Genomic DNA, 17,634 nt, shown 5'->3' on the forward strand with positions numbered 1-17,634 from the left:
GAATGGTCCCAAACTTGACTGTCTTCTAATTTACAGAATGATACTTTTTTTTTTTTTTCCCAAGCATCGCCTGGACCCACAAGAACTCGTGAATTGCATTCCTTACTTTTTATGTGGTCTGGCACTGGGCTGCAAGATCAGTGGGCCGAGAGGAAGGAATTAACTAAATGCTTGATGGGTTTGTATAAAAAGAATGAACTAAATGCTTGATGGGTTTAAGGAAAAAAAAAAAAAAACTCGTTTAGTATTATTCAATACCTGAATCATATGAATGACGGAATTGCCATTCATGTGGGAAGGCTTCTTGCATTGTCCTATGGAGATATACAGGCTGGTGTCAATGCACCCTGAACAAGCAGAAGGTACTGCAAAAAGTTCATGGCTACCTATCACCTGGGTCTACTGATGTTCAACCACTATTGTGAGTGATTTACCTAGACAGTGTGTGAATCACATTGAGAGTCTTGAAGATAAAAATCCAGTAGAAAGAACTACTCAATGTAATATCTGGTATTAAAATGTCCTGACATGGTTTGCATGGAAGCTTGGTAAGGCTCTTTGAGACCATAGAGAAAAACCAATTAGGAGGCTTACCTGACCCTTAAGGTCTCTCTCCATCCACAGAACAAATCATACCTAGCCAGCAAACCTCAGATACCTGCAAGATGGCAGACCCTTAATAATAGAGATAGGCAACTTCTTATGTCACCAAAGAAACAAAAAGAAAACCAGCAATCACTGGAACAGTAAACCACATTAATGTCCCTTTACTGAACCAATTATGAATTAACTCCACTTTACCTGCAAGCTTGTTGGTTGAAGACCTACAGGATCATATGATGGTTGTAGCTGCCTCCTCCAAAACTTCTTTGAGGTAAAGACCTCATTGGATGACCTACAAGCATGAAGCTATGACATCTCAAGCAGCCTGCCACAGAATCTAAATCTTCCTGAACCTGTTCACCAACATTGTTAGGAAGTCTGCAAAATGCTGCTCTTGCAGACAAAGATCCTCAATTGCCCAAGGGTCTACCACTGAGTCTATCCTCCATGCTGTTTGGTCTGGTTGGGCTAAACAGAGTGGAAGATTGTGCTTCATACTTAGCATGAAAAAACCCCAGTGGTGTGCCCCACATGTGCTTGGAGCCTAAGCCAACAATGCCTTCACCCAAACAATTTCCATCAACTGACAAAGTATTTCAGATACTGTGCTTTACTGACTTTTCACAATCCATCAGTCAGGTTGTAGAAAATTACATCCACAACCTTTCCTGCCAAGCATGGGGTGAATACTTGTCTACTTAAGAGAAAAGCTATAGTCTTAAGACGCTTGTGTGCTGCTTCCTGTCCTGTGACAAAATACCTCTTGTTTGGTGGTCCAATAGGTTGTTCCTAAATGGTAACATCGCTTCTGTGAACAACAATATCTGAGGACAGAAAAAGGTTCCAGCTGAACTCTTACCAACAGGTGACAGAGCTACCACAATGTATCTATGAGCATCAATATCTGGGAAAGAGGTTTCAGTTGCTCTTTCATCAACAAGTAACTGGGGTATGCTATGTCTGAAAATCTTTTACGAAAGTCCAAGGTTGTTACCAGATAACTATTTGATTGACAAACTCCCAACCAAAACCTTGCAAGCTGCAGTTGGACTACCTTCCATCTCATGCAGGCACACACAACCAGCGACAAAAAAATATCTAATTAGGGACTGCCACAACTTAGCCAGTGTAAATGGATTGTGTGAAAACTCCTGGTATAAGAACAATCGCCTGATTTTTTCTTCTTTCAAGCAACTATGCTTCTATGTCCATGTTCCTATCCTTTTGGAATGCAGTAGGTCCAGCTTTTATCTGCTGACATGGAGTCTTAGGTGTTGACAAACTTGATATGACAGCAAATGCAATTCTGCTGCTGTTGTAGCCAATACTAAGCTGCCACTAGTGTTAAATGAGACATCCAGAACTATTACTGCAACACCACTTTACCCAATTATCAAAGGCCTGGAATTTCTCTCAGGTTGTGAAAATACTGGGGACTAATCTCCAGAAAGAGTAAAACACTAAAAATTTCCAAAACCAATGGCTCCACTCCCACCATGATTGCGACCATTTCTAGAAACAGGCTCCTTATGGAGGAAGAACAGTCCAAGAGGACTTTCTCTCTAAGCTTGCTGCCTTTTCTGGGCTGAAAGATCAACTCTATTTGCCTTCTCATTTCAGTTGACTTGTTAGGCTTGGGATGATAAGAATGTCTAGGAGGCATACTGGGCATCCCCTGTTGCTTACTCCTTGGAAATGGAGGCACCCTCACCAGTGACACCTGTTGGGGTAAACTGTTGCCTAGACAAGGAAGAAATGTTCCTTATACTCAAAATCTCAATTCTGAGTGCTATAAAGTAAGCCTGTCTGAACTTCTTGACCCCACTCTCTAGGAACAGAATACGGTTAAGCTGACCTGATGCCCTCAGGTCTTTGATGTACAAGGTTCAGGAGGCCATAGAGCTCTTTCAGGAATGTGTCCTGCTTCCTCAATAATGTAAAGGATGGCATCCTTGCCAAATGACATCATCCTCCTGGCCTTGGCAATGCCCTTCAGCACCTTGACTCCTTCCATCAGCAAAGTAGGTGACCAATGATGGGGTAATTGAAGCTGAAACCATCTCTGCTACTGCCTCTGTAGAAGAGGAGTGACATTATCATGATGATCAATCCTGTGAATCGTAAACCTTCTATTACAAACAAAGAGCAAGTAGAGTGACTGGCCAGGTGAAAAGGCTTGGACTGCTGGATCATCATCTGAACACTGGTGCTCCTCAAATGCTGCCAAAGAGGCTGAACTTTGTTACTGACCAAGAAAGAGAAGACTGAAGCAGACAAACCCGTTACATAGGCAGCAGCACTCCTGGCTCGTATCTACTTATACTTCACCTGCCTGGCAAAGAACCGTGGTCAGACAACTACTCATGGCACATCTTACAAATAAGTTCAAGCAAACACACGACTACAGAAGCTGTTGCACAAGGGTTACTGAGCTCTGTCATGAGATGACATACAGGAAGAGCAGAGATCTACCTTATGAGGAAGATCACTAAACAATGCTCAGGTACAGCAAAACAGTACTGTGAAACACAAACAACTCTCCTAACAAAAGCACAACACTCAGAAAGGTCGTAAGAGTCGAGAAAAAATGCCACTGGCAAAAACTACATGCAAACACAGAACACACACACAATGCCATGATATGCAGTAAATGATATTCTAAAGGAATGAGTGCATATCACATAGTCAGCTGAAATCACAAGGAATGAGTGCATATCACATAGTCAGCTGAAATCACAAACTATTATGTAACAATTACAGACAGGTACAGATGTAACTGATGTGCTTGGAAAAAAACACAAATATAAAAAAATAAAATAGCCAACCTATTGATAAGGAAACAAAATAAAATGGCCAACCTATTGATAAGGAAACAATCATTAATTAAGAAGGCCCACAAAAATATAGAGTAGCAAAATTACCTAAAAATACAAAAAATACAGCGACGAAGTAAAAAGGTCACCTTATTCTCTACTCACACTATAGAAGAGAAACCTCAGAAATTAAGAAGATTTAGAGCAAACAAAAACCTACACACAAAGAGCTAATAACCTAACCACTCACTGGTTAACTAGCAATGGGACAAATTTAAAAATCTACTACAAACCCTTAAAATATTTAAAAAACATTTGAATATCACTTATCATGCAGAGAGGTGTATCTCTTAAATTCAATTTTAAAAAATGTGTAACTACTCATAGTTAGCCCCACCACGAAGAGGTAGGCAATGCTTTTGCCATTTACCAATGGGGAGAAGAGAATAGAACATGAAGAGAAGGATGACTTAAATAATGAAAGATGAAAAAATAAGAATAACATTGGAAAATGGACATCTTGTGTAGATACAAGAAAGCTAGGGAATTCTGGACAGCTCCCAACAGCAGTGCAGACTCAGAAATAGGGAAAAGGTGCACGATGGGTACCTGAGGTTCCCATGGTGAATGTACTGTGACACTACCATTCACCTCCTGTCACTCAGATAAGACTGTAAAGCCTGGAACTGTAACTTTGGGAATGTATAATGGTTTTAATGAACCAAAGAAGATGATATTCAGTCATTCATCTGTTAACTGCTAAACCAAGAAAGAACCCCTATTCAAAAACTTCCCCTATCACCAGCAGCTTCATACACACACACCAAGGCAGCTCACCAACAGTATTTTTGTTCCTTTGCAAAAACCACTGAAATGCCTTATCACAATAGCTCAGCCACTTGACCTAGCACTACTACATCATATCTCTACATTACTTTCTCTTTCAACCCTACTTATAGAGCATTTACCATACAAACAATATCCACAGTTTTCTCTTCGATTTTACACTCCACTTCCATTCAAGTGAGTTGAGCATATCTAATCAGATTCAAATTTGTTTTTGCTAAGTATCAACAGATGTATTTTAGAAAAGTTTAAAAAATGTCAACAACTTAAAATGACTGGATCAATTCAATATGTTACACAATTTAGGCAAAAGGCCAAGCGCTATGACCTATCAGGTCATTCAGCACTGAAAAGGAAATTGACAGTAAAAAGGTTGAAAGGTGTAAAATGAGGAAAACCTCACAGTTGCACTATGAATCAATTGTTAGGAGAGGGTGGAAGTAAGATGGAAGATTGCACTATGAATCAATTGTTAGGAGAGGGTGGAAAGTAAGATGGAAGAAAGAGAATATGAATGGAATTCAACATGTTGAATACCGATAAAATTTCCTCAATGAATATGTGTCCGAGACTTGTCAAGTATCGTTGGCAGTAATTTAAACATAATAATTATAATGTACAGCAAGTCCTGAAACATATTTCCCCAATAGGATGGTGCAGCCTATAGAGTGCCTTATGTGGAGTCAAGAGGTATTTAACCTCATCCTTCCAGCTTTAAGCTACAATGCTTCCTGCCATGTACATTTCAGCCACTGTTTGGTCTCTTCTTAACTAACTGTCCAACTTCTTTAACTTGGCCCTCTTACTTTTTACCTTCTCACACAAATAAATCCTTCAAGAAACATATTTCTTATAACATGACTCAAGTGGTCTTGTTACACTAATACTGATACCAAGTTCACATGCAACAAAAGAAAAAAGTAACCATAATTCTGACTTTTACTGTTTTGAGAAAAAAAAAATGTTTTGAGCTGACCAAAGTTTTCTGCTTTTAAGACCTGGTTAAGTGGACTAACCATCAGATATGCAAGAGTAAAAAAAAGAGAGTGACCAGTCTGATAAATAAACTGGATTTCATTGCAACACCAGACCCTAAAAATTTCCAGAACCGTACGTCCACTGAGCTGAAGGTAAGGTTTAATAAGGTCTTTTACCAACTAGAGAACTTGAATTTTATTAGTGAATAAATGAAGAAGAGTCTGGAATTGTTAAGAAAGAAACGAAAGCCATAAAAGCTACAGAACAACTAAATAAACACAAGTATTCATAATTAATCTAGAAAGATGTTCTCTGATGCTGACAACCACAGTAAGGGTCAGGAGCATGTGATGCAATGATTAGCTAAATGCTTTGTATACTAGTCAGTCAAGCTAACAGAATCAAATTCAGTCCACAAAAACGTATCCCACGTAAGAGGTAGTGCAGTCAGTGTACCTTGTGTGGTGCACTGCAAGCATTATTTAAGGTTCTTTGCAGCATCCCTCCAGCCCCTAGCTGCAACCCCTTTTATTCCTTTTACTGTACCCCCTTTCATATTCTCCTCCAATTTACTTTCCTTAACCCTCTTCTAACAATACTGTTCATACTATACCTGCGAGGTTTTCTTCCTGTTACACCTTTAAAACCTTCTTACTCTCAATTTCCTTTTCAGCGCTGAATGGCCTTATAGGTCCCAGTGCTTGGCCTTTGGCCTAAGTTCTCAATTCCATTCCATTTCACAACAATGTTATCAGACTCCACAGAGCATTACCACACAAGAAAATTTTTATTCAGATTTTGTTAATGAATTATATACAGTATTAAATTTACCACCACCTACCATTGGTGTCTCTCATTTCCTCCTCACGCTGCCTCATGTATGAGAAATCTTGTACAATGCTTTCACTAAGGTCCTCAAGACGCTGCAACTCTACTTCAAGTGGTTTTAATTTGGCTGCTTCACCCAACTATAAAATAAATAAGCATTTTATTAAACAAGAAAAACAAAACTCGATTGCTTACTATAACCTGCTAGTGTGTTCCTATTTTTGAAGACATGGTGACATGTTTTTGTTTATTTTGGCAAATTGCATGGAAATCAGTCTTAATAAACAATTCATATTTCCTCTTTCCAAATAGACATCAATAACATCTAACGATGTAACATTTTTGTAAGATGATATAAACCTCATTCTAGTAGTATCAACAAAAAAAAAAGCAAAAAACAAATTAATGATGAATATATGGTAATATATGGTAATACAGAAACGGAGCTAAAGTTGATAAGAAAATTAAAAATACAATAATAATGCTAGACACTACTAACAAACTGCAGAAAGCATCCCTGTACCAATAGCTCTATGCCATTTCCAGTTAAGCTTATTTACAACTACTAAATGGGTCACATTATATATCATAACAAAAATATGCACTTTTCCATTGTCATAAATACAAAATTCTTAGGTAATTTCTGGCCTCAAGTGACCACTTGCACCAATAAAAAATATAGATACTCTCTTAATAGTAACACCAGCCAAACAATCCACTAAATAACACTGGGTGTGACCCTTCCCTCCCATTAATCAGACTATTTGCTTTCAACATCTGCTTGTAGACCAAAGGAGTGTATCCATTAGAAGGATTGGGAGGAGGGCACCCCCTGTAGAATAGAGGCTGGCATTTAAACAATATAACCAGTATTTCAGGTACAAGGAATAAATATCTTGATTTACTTTGGTAAACTTTCATTCCCAAGGGAGATGTTAACTCCTATGATCTTCAGCTGTTATTCAATGAATTGGAAACATCCAGTGAGGTAATAGGTACCTCTAACTTCAAATCTAAAACACTACCTAATACTCAAATAAAACCCAAAATATGCTCATGAAGCATCCTTCAGCACATCTACAGGCCAAAATAAAAGCATTACAAGAATGATTAGCGGGCAAACCAGTGTCCATCATAAACAGAAATATGATTACAATCTTGACAAGAAATGTCAATTATATCCTACTTTCATTTTCATTTGTATGTAAACTGAGGTATCCATAAGACAAGGCCTGAATTAGTCAAAATATTTCTATATGATGTAACTCGCCCATCAAAAAGTCAAAGAATGAATTCCCTGATACTACTGTATACTAATTACAGAACAATCATTGTCTCCCTCAATATAAAAATATATCCCTACTTAAGTAGACTATGATAAATGTACTAAGCACAACAGCATAATTAGTAGTATGCAATCAAGTGTTAGTTTCATTTTATTCTTAAAAGTATCTAGTAGAAAAACCTCTTTCTGAGGACACTTTATACTTGTAAAAGTTATCTCACAGCAGACAACAAGATGAAAATCGGGTTAAATTCATAAAATTCTGAGTCTACAGATGGAAAGCAAAATTTTGCCTTCCATTACTAACATTCAGGAAATTACTTAAAAAATGAACACATAAAAACAAGCTGTAAAGATGTGACAACTACAATGAGTTTGATTCCTAAAGAATATCAAGGGAGTCTAATTACAGTTATCATTTTTATAGCCAATAAAATTCTGACTCGAATTTCAATGAGAATAATAAATCCTGTACTAAACTAATAATAAATCCTGTACTAAACTAAAAAAAATGACAATCCAATTTTTACATAATTACATGGCATCCAGTCTGCTCGAACCAGTATTAAGAAATGGATTATTCACATACTGTGCCTGGTCCATAGTTAAGCTTACCTATAAAATTTATCAAATACTGATGGCAAATTTTGGGGAGAACCTATCTTCTTGTATTTGTAATTCAGCAATAACTAAAATGGTTTATAAAAATTCAAGGAAAAAATTATGAAAAGTAATAACCACAAGCAGCATAACAATGCACTAAATTAAGCCATTCAAAAATCTTAAGTTTCAAATACTGTATTTCTTTTTTCAATAGACAAATCTCATTTTACTTAGCTATACTGCCTGGAATACCGACAGTCAAGAATAGTGTCATCAATTGAAAAATTGCATCGAGTCTTCTTTTTGACAAGTAACCATCACTAGTGGGTGCCCCTACTCACCAGGTTACAATCATTATTTGCCTAAGTAGTCAGAGGTAGTCACAAGGAACAAAATCAATCAGGGTCAAGAGGAGGCCCTTCTCAGTACAAGAATTTTTTAAATTAATCAAAACATCTGAATATCACTTAAATGTACAAATGTCTCATTTTACTACAGCCATGTCTATTTTTGGATAAGAGGAAACATGCAGCTTGTCATTATTCTTGTCTAACAAGGAATAATAAAGCTGGTAATAAGAACCAATATCCAACTTGTTTATGTCAAGTTTGTAATAAGAACCAGTACAACCTTAAAAGATCTCCATGAACATCTAGGGTTTCAGCACATATATTCTGGATGTTGCTCACCAACTACATCCAATCAGGACATACATGTATTGCAATGATAATGAAACATTTTTATACAAGCTCATATTTCTGCACCATGGTCCAGAAAAGATAACTGAGTATGGAATATTATATTGATAATCTATACATTTTATGCAGTTTTCTGGAATCGAGTCCATAGTGATCATCACGCAGAACACTTACGGACAAAAGGAGCAATGCATCAACTAGTCCTTGTGTGGTAGTTGTTTTTTTTAGTATGATAAGGGAAGGAAGTATTTCTTTAGTGAGGGGGGAATGTAATGGGTTTGAAAAACAAAAGAAAAAGTAATGGGTTGTGTTGAAATAGGGTTTTGTATAGAGACTGATTTGTATTTTTGAAACAAATTAGTCATAAAATTTTTTTTACTTCTATTTATTTATTTTTGTTATGTTTTTTTTTCTTTTACAGGAGTCTGCTACTGAACAATTTGTGTGAATAAGTGACTTCTCCCCCTTATAAAAACCTTTATTTAAGCGCGAAGTGGCTTCTGTTTACATATTGTTAGTGGATCTCATACAGACTTGAGTATTGAGTATCTTATTGATCTTTTGGACAAACTAAGTGTTTACACATTATTTTATTATTATTTTGATTTGTTCTGCAGTATTTAATCCGATTGTTGTATGTCCATGTATCTGGTTGATAACTATTGTTGCGGTGGACTATATCTTATTATTGCTATTGATAAGCATTTCTCTTTGATTAGACAGAGCCCTAATGTTGTAAAGGGAAATACATACATATCTATGTGTTCTCTTGTCTGGATTAAAGACCCTAAGGTTGAAGGGGCATATAAGTCTACATGGTCTGTCTAATCTAGTTTGTATATGTTGCTGTATTATTCTCTTATATTGAATTGCACGTAGAGGGTAATTCTTTTGATATGCATATTTCGTTGCTTGTGTTTAGTCCCTAATCATTAAGTAGTAGAAGTTGATGTGTGACTGAGTGTGTATGTGGTAGTTTGTTTTGATATAAAGTTTCACTGTTTGCATTTTGTGTATACATATACATTTGAGTACTATTGTTCGTATTTTGGCCACCCAGTGTTGTAAAGGGGCCAAAAATTCCATTTATTAGTTATAAAATAAATAAATATTAAGGAAAATTTAGTCTGAGTAGCCTTACATATTTTCACTTGAAACCATCTGCCTTTGCTTTATTTGTCATCTGGCCCCAACATATAATTTGGCACCCAACATAGGGCCTAAAGACAATAAAGCAAAGGCAGCTGGTTTCAAGTGAAAATATGTAAGGCTATTCAGACTAAATTGTCCTTTATATTAATTTATTCTATAACTAACTTACAACTAATAAATGGAATTTTGGGCCCCTTTACAACACTGGGTGGCCAAAATACGAACAATAGTACAGTAGTCAAATGTATATGTACTCACAAAATGCAAACCTGTTCTCTTTGGATCTTCCTTGAAGCACAAAAAGGTAAGCACTCTTCGTCCCAATGAAAACAGATATAAGGTTGAAATCTGAGGGAAGCATTCCTGTCATGAAGAATCACCAGTGATCCAGCACTGTCATGCAATAGGAAAGCAATGTGCTCATATCTCATCTGGTAGCCTGAACAACATCATTACTTGGCACTTGGAAATTCAAGAACCTGTCTCACTGCAGAGAACCACAGAAACATTTGCAATTCCATATAAGTATGATCTACATATAAAGATAATAAATCATGTTCAAAAAAGTTATGCTAGTGTCGAGCAAGACTGGAGCTCCCCTGAAAGCTCCCAAGAAGAGATATGGGTGATTAGGTACTGCTCCTGTTGCCATCTATACATAAGTCTGTATGTTTTTTATATTTTGAAAAACAATACAATTCTTTTTCACATACACCACTACTTTTGATCCTGAGATTTAAGGGATTCCTTAGTTTGTAGATATTTCCAAACTGCTTGAAGGCAATCTTGGTACAGTCAGAGTTAATGGAAAAGTGGGTTGTGGATTTTAGGATAAGACTATGATGCAGGGTGTGACTATCTACCTATTTTTGTTTCTTTTGGTCATGGATTTCATACTGAGTTGTTGCTGTAACAAATGCAGGTGTTAATTGGAAAGAAAATAAGAAGCTATTGAATCTTGACCACAGTGACAACATGGTACTGATATGCAAAGCTATGAGGAACTGCAACTGGCATCAGATTTTTTTAGAGAGTATGAATTTTTGTTTACCAATCAAAATCCAGTAACTAATATGAGAGTGCAGAACCCTAGAAGGTGTGTATTTTGGAGATGAAACCATGAAAGTAGCTGACAGGTCAAGGTATTTAGGTACGGTGGTCTTAAATGATGGATCATTAGAAAGCAAATTTGAAGGAAAATTAAGGAAAACAGGGTGGGCAACTGGAATACTTAAAATTATGTGGAATAAAATACTGATTTTTAAGTCAATGTTATACAATATTTGATACAAGTCCTAGTCTTACATTGTGATGGAGAGGATGTTGCTTAAGTCTTAAAAAGGATATTGGATGCAAAAGTCTTAAAAAGGACATAAAAACTCAGTGGCAGGATATAGAGGATCATTAAAAACTCAGTAGCAGGATAGAGAGGATAATAGAAGTAACTGGAGTGGATTTCACTGATCAATATGTAAAACTATCCAGATAGCATTTAATCTGTAGTATTCACAAGCGAGATGGAAAACTGGCAAAAGAAGTCCCAGAGTGGACTGCAGGAACTGACTGGTCAATTAAAAGGGAAGGAAACCTCAAGAGATTTACAGGATCATCCAGTATCAACAATGGAAAAGGGGGGGGAGGCTACAAGTCAAGTTATTTATATACAGTAGCTAGGAATTGGGTATGGCAATGTGATTATGAAGTAATATATTACATTTTGTTGTAATTTTGGAAGATTTCCTACAACTATCCACAAAAACTGAAGAGTATGATTTATATTAGGTCAGTAGAATATTTGTTATGTATAATTTCAAAACTGACTAACAGCAACTTTCCCCCTGATACTAGACAACAACAGCATAGCAAAGCTCAGTAAACTTGAAATCTTAGTCCAAGTAACGCTGGAACACAGCCCACAGTCAGGATGCTCCACCTTAATTCCATCTTATAACTTAAATAATTTCACACTGTTAGTTCCCCATTAGGTTTAACACAATAGGTCTCAACTTGTCGAAACGACAGCATCAAATATTTGTTATTTACATCTGAAAAAGACTGAAATTTGGCCATTTTTTTAAGCTACAAATGACAAAATTAAAAGATCTCACTTCTTTGGTTCAAAAGATCATTACAGGGCTTTGTGCTATATTAATTCATGCAGAACAATTAATAGAAGGGATTAAGTACTGTATTTTATAACTTTTGTTAGCTTACAGGGCAAAAAAAGAAGTCACAAAATAGATTCCTTAGGATCAAATTGATAAGTATGTACTTTATTCTTGGTGCAAATACTGCAGTTATATCCCAACAAATATGGATTTTCACCTCAAAACCAGCTGGCTCCCTTAACCACCAGAAAAGACAAGACTTCACCTTTCAATTGATGATTACTATGGCTAACACCACATAATCCTGGCAGTACATCACTAGCAAAATAAGTGGTTTTTAGAGTGTAAGGACCTAAAATTCTATATAGAATCAATAAGAAATTAGTATAAAACAGAAAATCAAAGAAATTGTTAAAAAATGAGTAAGAAATCAAACAATAACAAATGCTGAATATTAATGTTAAACAAATGGTGAATATTAATGTACAGAGTGAAAGTGTATTGTAGGTGTAGCAGTTGTTGGCTTTAATATGTTAGTGCATACATACACTTAGGTACTGCTTAGGCATTGTATTTACATTTCAGTGAGTTAAGAGTGCAGCATCATCATGGTACAATGATGCTTGTGTCAATCACAAAAACATCATAAAAACTAAATAAGTTGTAACTTTCACATAATGCTGTTAACTTCTATAAACAAATTACAAACTGGAGCTACTTCACACACAAAGTTGCATTCCAGCCTGTTCAGATACAAAAAATCTAGTATTTCAAACAAGCTTGAATGGTAAAATGGTGAGAAGTTTTTCATGAGGGTAAGTGAAGCCTTTTGCTGTGTTAAAATCTAGTAAATAATGGCAATAAACACACACACACACACACTTTGCAAAACAGAACCACCAAATGCTTCAGTAAAGTGACTGTTACAGGCACTTATTCTTCATAACATAAAACTCATTTATTATTAGCTATACCGCGTTCTTCTTTCTTTCTCTCTCTTCTTTACTCCCTGAACCCCATACATGGATATAAACTACGTTGTAAAACCACTTATAAAACAAGCCCTTCAGTCCAGTACTTTACCCCAAATGAATTTGTCACTTGAATTAAGAAAACAAAGTCTTTAAGAGAAAAACAGTATTTGGATGGGTGCAAAACTAAAGACAGTATCCCCTACATTACAATATTCAAATGAGTCATTTAGCTAGTACATCACTTCAATGAAGCATTGCAGCAGCACCTCTATGGAAAAATATGCAACTTACAACCCTCTGCTGTGACAACAGGTGTGAAAAGAAATAAATAATTAATATCACAAATAATGTTTAAGTCTCATAGGGTGACATCTCATTATAACAGTAAAATAATATGCATGTATTCTTTACATTACACTGTTTACAATCAAGGACTTCATTTCAGCAGGAAACAATCTATTTGAATGAACTATGTCTGCTGGATGATGACACACTTGTTCTACTTTGTGCCTACTCTTAATTCAAAAGATTATCATCTCAGAGTATGTAATTAAAGTAGAATATCGAGTTACATTACTAGGCTCTCACTGGGTTGGACCCAAGAATTTCATCTTAACTGAAGGTGGAACAATAGAGCATGACAAAGATTAAGCTGGGCAGTAAAATAGCAAGAGATCAATTAGAACAGTTGTACTTAAGGGATAGCCCCTTAGAATGAAAGCCATGCTGTATCCTTTAATAATTATTACACACTTTTCTTTTAAAATGTTATTTTCATATTAAAATTAAGTTTCACATAACTTAAGTGATTATATAGCTATAGGTTTTCAACCACAGCAGCCTAAAAATTAAAAATTCACAGTAGTGTTTCAATAGTTTTGTGTAGGTGACGAGAACCCATCCACTTTCGGGGAAGAAGAGGAACAACGTAGCAAAAAGCTCAATTCATTTATGCCCTGATGTCCATGCGAGGGGAGGACGGAGGGCTCTGATTATATAATTACTTGGTAAGTATATATGAAACAATTTTACTATGAAAATTACATTTTCATATAAGTAACTTAACCAAGTAATTTTATAGCTGAATCCACACTGGCAGGAGGTGGGATACATGGACACATTCTACTCCAAAACAATAAGAAAAGTAATGACTTTGAAATAGAAAAGTTGCTAGCATTGATACAATGCTTGTTGTTTCCTTACCTGGTGAGAGAGCTACTGCAGGTGCTCATCTTAACCCATAGTGGCGTGGTGGCATACCCATGAGTATCCCCTACTTTAGTATGAACTTTGCAGTGAAGGAAGGTTTCTGACAGTCAGCAAAGCTTAAAAAGGTGCCCTTGCCCTGGGTGCAAAACCAGAATAAAAATCAGACAACACTATCACCTACACTGTAATAAAAACCACACCCAAACCACTAAAAACTAGTGGGTACTCCAGATACAGTGTACCCCAGGCTCCCCCTGGACTCAATACCCTGAATCAAGGCAAGGAGATAGAGGAGGGAAAGAGAGCTACCTATGCATCCTCTCCCAACACCATGTCAGCCATGGATAAAGGTCCTAAGGTACTACAATTTTCAAATACAGTTTCCACTTCCTGAAGGTAATGAGTTGCAAAGACCGACTTGCACTCCCAACAGGTAGACTGTAAGATGGATGAGAGAGACATATGTCTAAAAGCAAGAGAGGTAGCGACAGCTCGGACCTCATGAGCTTTCACCTTAAAAGAAGACAGGATATCCTCTTGAATCCGAGTGTGCACCTTGGAAACCAAGTCCCCCAAAAAATATGCCAGAGCATTCTTCGACTTTGGATGAGAAGGGTTCCTAACTGAGCAACACAGATGACTAGAAGGCCCTCTAATCTTTTCAGTCCTTTGTAGTAATATCCAAGGGCTCTTACCAGACATAAAAGCCTCTCTTCTTCCTCCAGTGCAAGGATGTCCATCAAGTTTTTAATGGTGAAGGAACGGGGCCAGGGCTTGGAAGGATCCTCGTTCCTGGCAAGAAACCCAAGAGAGAACAAGTAGACTGCACCTCCTTGTGTGAAACCAACTCTCTTGTCAATAGCCTGATTCGAGGCTGGCAATGGGATTGAGATCAGAAGCATGAGAACCAGGAACAGGAGTAAGTGGTAAAGTAGTAGGAGGGCTAGGAATAGGAGAAATAGCAAGAACTGGTGATGAAAGGACAGTACTGTCCTCTGCTGGCCTAGTCAAAGGAGCAGATTCTAGATTAACCCTATTTTCAGCTCTAGAGGCCGTCTTTCTCTTTTTCTCCCTATCGAGCTTGACTAAATGAGATTTAAACACTTTCCATTTTTTATCATCCCAGTCCTGACATTCACTGCAAGTTTTCTCCCTACTACATTCTTGCCCTCTACATTTAACACACTTGGGTTGAGAGTCGTATGGCGATTTCGTTAATCTAGTCTTGCACCCCTCACTGCATAGAGTCTGACATTATGAGAAAAAGCTAGAATAATGTTGACTAAATAGCTAACAAAGCAACTAATCATTGAAGGCCACAACAAAATTCGAATACTTCACCAATTTATTGAAAATACTTAAAAAAAAACATGAAGAAAGGCTGCAGAGAACACTTGGTGTACATTGAGAGCCAACAGAAAATGAACTGAGCTCTTTGCTACGTTGTTCCTCTTCTTCCCAGAAAGTGGGTGGGGTCTTGACACCTACACAAAACAATTGAAGCGCTACAGCAAATTTTGAATTTTTAGGCTGCCATAGTTGAAAACCTATAGCTCTATATAATTACTTGGTAAGTTACTTATATGAAATTAGTTATTTACAATATTCAGTTAGAACAGTTTATTATTATAAAGTGTTGTACTCAACGCTAAAAGGAAACTCAAATTTCATAAAGCAAAATTAAATTTTTCTTACAAACCCACCACTGGCAAACAGCCACATTGTGGTACTCAAACGTTCAAGACACTGCAGTCTTTCATTTACCAAACAGAAGAGTGGTAGCAGCTCTCTACATGTGCTACCTGACTGCCACAGGCATATTGAAATCGCCTGCCTCACTTTTCCTGTAGTCTAGATGAAGGATGCAAGAAATCAGCATCCTGGGATAATGGAGGTTTAACATGAATGAGGGGTTTATAGGGAAAAGTAAATTCATTCTATAAAACACATCACTCCTACAGCCTGAATTACAATTCTCAAGAAAGGCTTGAACTGCTGAATGCCCAAGAGTTACTGTTTGTGATCTGTATGTCCAACAGAGAGAGTTGAACATAGAAACATAGAGTTGTACTAGCTTGCTGTGGCAAAGTGAAATAGCAAGATATATACAAACCACATAAAAATGACATTTTTATGATAAAATAAAGTTTTATATATACTTACCAAGTAATTACATAGCTATTGGTTCCTAATCTAGTGCAGCTTAAAAAATTCAAAATTCACGTGGCGACGCTTCTATCCTTTGTGTGTAGGTGACAAGGCCCTGCCCACTATCCGGGACTCAAAGGAACAACTTAGCAGAGAGCTTACTTCGTTTCATGCTCTAATGTCCATGCAAGGGGAGGAGGGTGGGCTCCGATCATGTAATTACTTGGTAAGTGTATATAAAACTTTATCATAATAATGTCATTTTTATATAAGTAACTTACCAAGTAATTAAACAGCTGATTCCACATTGTTAGGAGGTGGGAAAGAGCATGGACATATTCTACTCCAAAGCATTAAGTAAGTAATAAATTTGAAATAAAAAGGTTGCTAACACTGAACAAATGTTTGTTGTTTCCTTACCTATTGAGAGAGCTGCTGCAGGTAGGTACTGCCTCTGGTCGGTGCTTGTCTCAACTTGTAGTGGGCGTGGCAGTGTAGCTAAGGGTCGCCCCTACATTAGTAGGAACTTTGCAGCAGAGGAAGTGCATACGGAGGAAGTACACCGTATGCTGACAAAGTTTAAAAGATGCCCTTGCCCTGGGCGAAGACCAGAATACAAAACAACAATACTATCACCTACATCACAAAATTAAAACCATAACCCAAACCATTAAAAAACAAAACTGGTGGGTACTCCAGGTACAAATTACCTCAAGCTTCCCACCAACTCAAAACCTTAAGTCAAGGTGAGTGGATAGCAAAGGAACAGAGAGTTCCCTATGCTTTCTCTCCCAGCACCATGCCAGCGCTACCTCAAATTTCAAAATTCTAGCTGCTGGTAATAGAAACTAATAGCTATGTAATTACTTGGTAAGTAACTTATATAAAATCAGATGTTCTGTCCCTACTGTCCGTTAGAAAAATCCTGAGTGATCATAACACAAAAGCCCCAATTCCATGAAAAAGCAGCCAAAACAACTAGCAAATCACTGACAACTAAGCTGCCTTATGGCAAAAAGAATTCTGATAAATACTGTACATCATTCGAAACACAGCTGGTGAAGAACAGGTGAACTAGACAGTCATCTGGGTCACCCAAGTGATCTTTTTATTTTGAATGTCAACCACACCTGCCAGCATAAAGATATAGCTATAAAGATACAGGTATCTTTAGAAATGGGTAAAATTTATCCAAAATAATTATCTAACTGTTACGGCGCTATATCAATTCACTTATAACCTGCATAGAAGTAAGATGAATAGGAGAAAAGGCAGAAGGAAAGAATGATAAAAAAGTTATAGGAAGCAAGGGATGTAACTGCTGTGTACTTGCAGATTCAGGAGGAGCCAGCACAGAGCAAGTGCTATGCTTCTTCTGTTTGTAAGATA

General features: G+C 36.9%; 1 protein-coding gene across 1 annotated transcript in view; it reads right to left on the bottom strand.

The window, feature by feature from the left end:
* The window catches only part of bai (Transmembrane emp24 domain-containing protein bai), a 39,883-nt gene that overhangs the window by 3,009 nt on the left and 19,240 nt on the right, over nt 1–17,634 (bottom strand). The window contains exon 4 of the mRNA XM_067087821.1: nt 6,082–6,208. Within this exon, the coding sequence (XP_066943922.1) occupies nt 6,082–6,208 (127 nt within the window). The remainder of the gene's footprint in view (nt 1–6,081; nt 6,209–17,634) is intronic.

This window comes from Macrobrachium rosenbergii, chromosome 44, assembly GCF_040412425.1.
Source record: "Macrobrachium rosenbergii isolate ZJJX-2024 chromosome 44, ASM4041242v1, whole genome shotgun sequence".
Lineage (NCBI taxonomy): Eukaryota > Metazoa > Arthropoda > Malacostraca > Decapoda > Palaemonidae > Macrobrachium > Macrobrachium rosenbergii.